Genomic DNA, 3,799 nt, shown 5'->3' with positions numbered 1-3,799 from the left:
TCCTGATTGGCTGGCGTGGGTGGGGACAGTGTGTGGAAAAAAACTTTGGCTACAGAGTAAGGTGGCTTTAGTCCTGTTGGGTCGTTCCGATGCGAGTATGTACAGGTGGTAGACGCCGCCTCAGAGTCTTCACGGCTTTCAAGCTCGGTGTAGAAAAATCAAATCGTCGCTATAGGAGGACTCAAAACGAGCATTTAAAACCTAAAAGAAGCTAGGTCATCCCAGCTGTACCCACTGGGAGGGCGCGGTCTCTTTCCTGGAAAAACTGCCGTCCTCATGGCGCAGTCCTCTGATTATTAGCGTTAAACCCCGCGCTGCTCGCCATCCTGCCGTCGAACGGGGCGGAGCAGGCGTCTGCGTCCATGCTAGCTGACAGGCCGTCCATCAGTCTGGACTGCAGCGGGTCGAAGGTGAAGTGGGGCACGGGGGGGTAATCGCCCACACGGGGAGACTGTCTGGCAGCGGGGGAGCGAGGCTGCGCCGGAGGGAAAGGCAGGAGAGGTGCGTGGGGTTGGATGAAGATGTTGGGGCTGATGGGGATGTGTGGCGGCGTGGGCGTCGGCAGGGGGGTGTGGGTCTGCGGGCGGGATGGGGACGGTGGCGGGGCGGGGGTGGGCGTCAGCGGGACTGGCATCTGCCTGTGTGCTTCGGCGTCCTGCGCGTTGGAGTCGCTGGATGGCGTCCGGCGGCGGAGCAGCATGCTGCAGTCCGCCAGTTTTGGGGGGGAGGACGTCTGGGCGGGGTCCCTCTCTGAGGGGGGGTGGATGGATATGCAGGGGGGGCTCATCTTTTTCTTCCGGTGGATGCACCCTCTCCGTTCGGACTGCACCCTCATAGGGAAGGCGGCCTTCTCCAGCGCGAAGTGGGCGGGGTCTCCCGTTATGACCGCCTGTGGGAGGCAGACCTCGATGGAGTGGCGGCGCTGGTCATCGGCATAACCTCCAGATGTGGACGAAGGCTTCTCCAGGAAGCCCTGGTTGTCGACGCTGAAGCCTTTCCGGATGTCCTTCAGCCCGGCGCCCAGCAGACTGAGGGCGCTCCTCGACGAGGACGGCGGCAGAGGAGGCGGCGGAGGCGGAGATGAGGAGTCGGCGCAAACGAAACCCGGCAGGGTGTAAGGGGAGAGGGAGTGGCTACGCCCCGCCTTTCTTTTCCCCTCCTGCCCGCCGTCCTCCTCGTTTCGGCGGCGCTGGCGGGCGGAGCTGGTGATGTGGTAGACCTCCTCGTCGGCGGGGTCAAAGAGGGAGACGGCGGACGGCGGCCGGGGTCGACTACGGAGGCTCGCCGAGCGGGAGGGCAGGCGCGGGGATGGGGGCGGAGGGAGGAGGAGCGACGGGGAAGACCTTGGAGGAGGTAGAGGAAAGGGGGCGGAGAGTAGAGAAGGGAGGGGCGATGGAGAAGAGGAGTGGTGTGGAACGGGGAGGGCGGAGTTTGGCTTCTCCTGCTGCTCCGAACTCTGAGACTCAACAGAATCCAACTTAACCGCCACCTGGAAACACAAAGTCACATCGTCAGCCTTTTGAGGGAAAAGCACCGGAGAGCTGGTGGGGCGCGGCGACTCACCTGTCTGTGCAGAGTCCGTGGTGAGGGGCTGGTTGTGGGCGGGGCAATGCGGGGCAGAATGAAAGTGGGCGGTGACTGAGGGTGGACAGAAGAAACATCTGGAACTTGCAGCAGAGAGCGGCTCTTTAAGGGCTGAGAGTTGACTGATGCTACAGTCACTGCAGGAAAAACATATGAAGTCCTTTTTTAATCATTTTACTAAAAAGAAAAAAACTTTTTTTTAAAAAATGTATTTACTTTCTGTAAATTTAGAGATAAATGAGGCTGGTTTCTAAACACGTGGCCATATATGATTAAGACAGGAGGGCCCAATGCTACGACTGCGATAGATCGCAGGTCTACATTTAAAAATAAAATTGCCACCAGCCAGTCATCGTTCTTGCCATGAAACATGTTACTTGATTGACATGCCAATAAAACATGATCCATACGTCAGTGCACATGCATGTTCCCACTAAACCAAGCACCACACTCCACTAGCAGATATGGGTTGTGTCCGGATTCCTTCACTACTCAATAACTTCACTATATAGTGTGTTTGCCATTTTGTCCAATTCTACAATTTAAAAATCTAGTTCCTTAGAAATTTCCTAGAATTTTGCTAATGTAGCGAGCATTGATGCATGCTAGTTTTCCTGTAGACGCTAGTAGACTTGGATATTCCTAGGAGACTTTATTTTGGAATGGTAGATTCAGACAGCACTACAAAATGGCAAACACACTACATAGTGCATTAAGTAGGGAAAGGAATTTGGACAAAGCTCATTAGATTGGCAAATATAGACCACAATGCATTAAGTTTAAATAATTTTTCATGTGAAAAAAATCATTTTAATTAATTTTTTCCAAAACCGTCAAAGTTTTCATCATTGGAACACAATGGATTCATAAACAGTCTTCGTAAAATGTTTATATTTATTAGGTGACATCAGACTTGCCATTTGAAAAAAAAAGCATATTTGGAAGGAGTTTGTTCATAGCTGTAAAGTTTTTCTTCCTTTTAAACTTCAGAAAGGTGTGAGCTTAGTGTGTAACTGTGGATGTAGCTGCTAATTTGCCTTGTTTTTTCTGGCCAGTCAAAAAGGAATGTTTGTGTTGTCAGCACACCTTGTAATGCAGAGTCGTTTTCATGACAACTCAACAAATTTCACTCCCAACTCGTCACCTGTTGACGTTTGGTTAAGCACCCTCAAAAATTGATGTTTTGGGTGTCCCCAACTTATCCTAATCCAGGTACCAGTTCATGTCCGTTACCATGTCCAGGTACCGGTGCTGAGTTGGGTACTGGACACGTCCCAAAGACCAGTCTGCATCCAGTACTGCATCCAGTACTATTTTACAAACAACCAGCACGTCTAAAATGATGAGTTTGGTACACCCAAAACATCAAAAAGTGAAGCGGAGAGGTCCTTAACCTAACGTCAATGTGTGATGAATGAGAGTGTATTGGACAATTATGTCCACGCAAACTCAAATCAACAATCTATTAAAAGAAATACCACAGAGGAACTTTTTCTCATGTCATAATCTCAAGGATATAAATAGTGTGTAGGTTTTTTGGTTCTGATCATTTTGAAAGTTGCCTGTATGCCAAAAAAAGTGTGAGCCCCCCTGCGATAAGCTAAACTAAAACAATTTGGAGATCATAAATCATACATTTCCTAACTATATAACTATTAAAAAGGGAACAAAATGGGTTTAGAAATGGCTGGAAGGATGTTTTTAATAATTCTAAAAACCAGAATTTGAGAAAAACTGAGGCTTTTTTCATTTTTATGGTTAAATCACAAAAGAATGTTTCACAGCAGAAGAGATAAAAACCTTTTAAACGGAAAACTGTACGTTTATCTGTAGTTCTATCCATAAAATGAGCTACATGATTAATTTGAAGATGGTAGAACACCTTACAGATAATCCGGCTGATTTATATCAGTACTATGACTTTTTTTAAACAAACAAAGCCCTCTGATCTGTGAAGAAGATTGTAAAAAAGTGACATGTATTTTCAGCAGACATCAGATGAAAAGTCCCCATTTCTAAAACATTTCTAAAGCCAGATCATTTCTACCAATCCATCCTTATATCCTTTCATAATATTAGGTCAGAGTGATTAAATTAAGTTGAATAAATGAATTTATATGGAGATAGAATGATTTCATTATGAACATTAACAGTTTAGGAGGTTTGCTCCCTCTGTTTTAAGTCCAGATAGACAAAATAACAATTCAAATGAGTT

At 47.7% G+C, this 3,799-nt stretch overlaps 1 protein-coding gene across 2 annotated transcripts in view; it reads right to left on the bottom strand.

The window, feature by feature from the left end:
* Positions 1 to 3,799, bottom strand: part of cacna1ha (calcium channel, voltage-dependent, T type, alpha 1H subunit a) — a 119,523-nt gene continuing 115,724 nt past the window's right edge. For both annotated transcript variants that reach the window (XM_024271513.2, XM_024271514.2), the window contains exons 37-38: positions 1,564 to 1,721; positions 1 to 1,489 (exon numbers count right to left, since the gene is read on the bottom strand). In XM_024271513.2, the coding sequence (XP_024127281.1) occupies positions 275 to 1,489; positions 1,564 to 1,721 (1,373 nt within the window). In that variant the 3' untranslated portion in view covers positions 1 to 274. The remainder of the gene's footprint in view (positions 1,490 to 1,563; positions 1,722 to 3,799) is intronic.

Source organism: Oryzias melastigma, linkage group LG8 (assembly GCF_002922805.2).
Source record: "Oryzias melastigma strain HK-1 linkage group LG8, ASM292280v2, whole genome shotgun sequence".
Lineage (NCBI taxonomy): Eukaryota > Metazoa > Chordata > Actinopteri > Beloniformes > Adrianichthyidae > Oryzias > Oryzias melastigma.
This window is presented reverse-complemented; position numbering and strand designations above follow the sequence as displayed.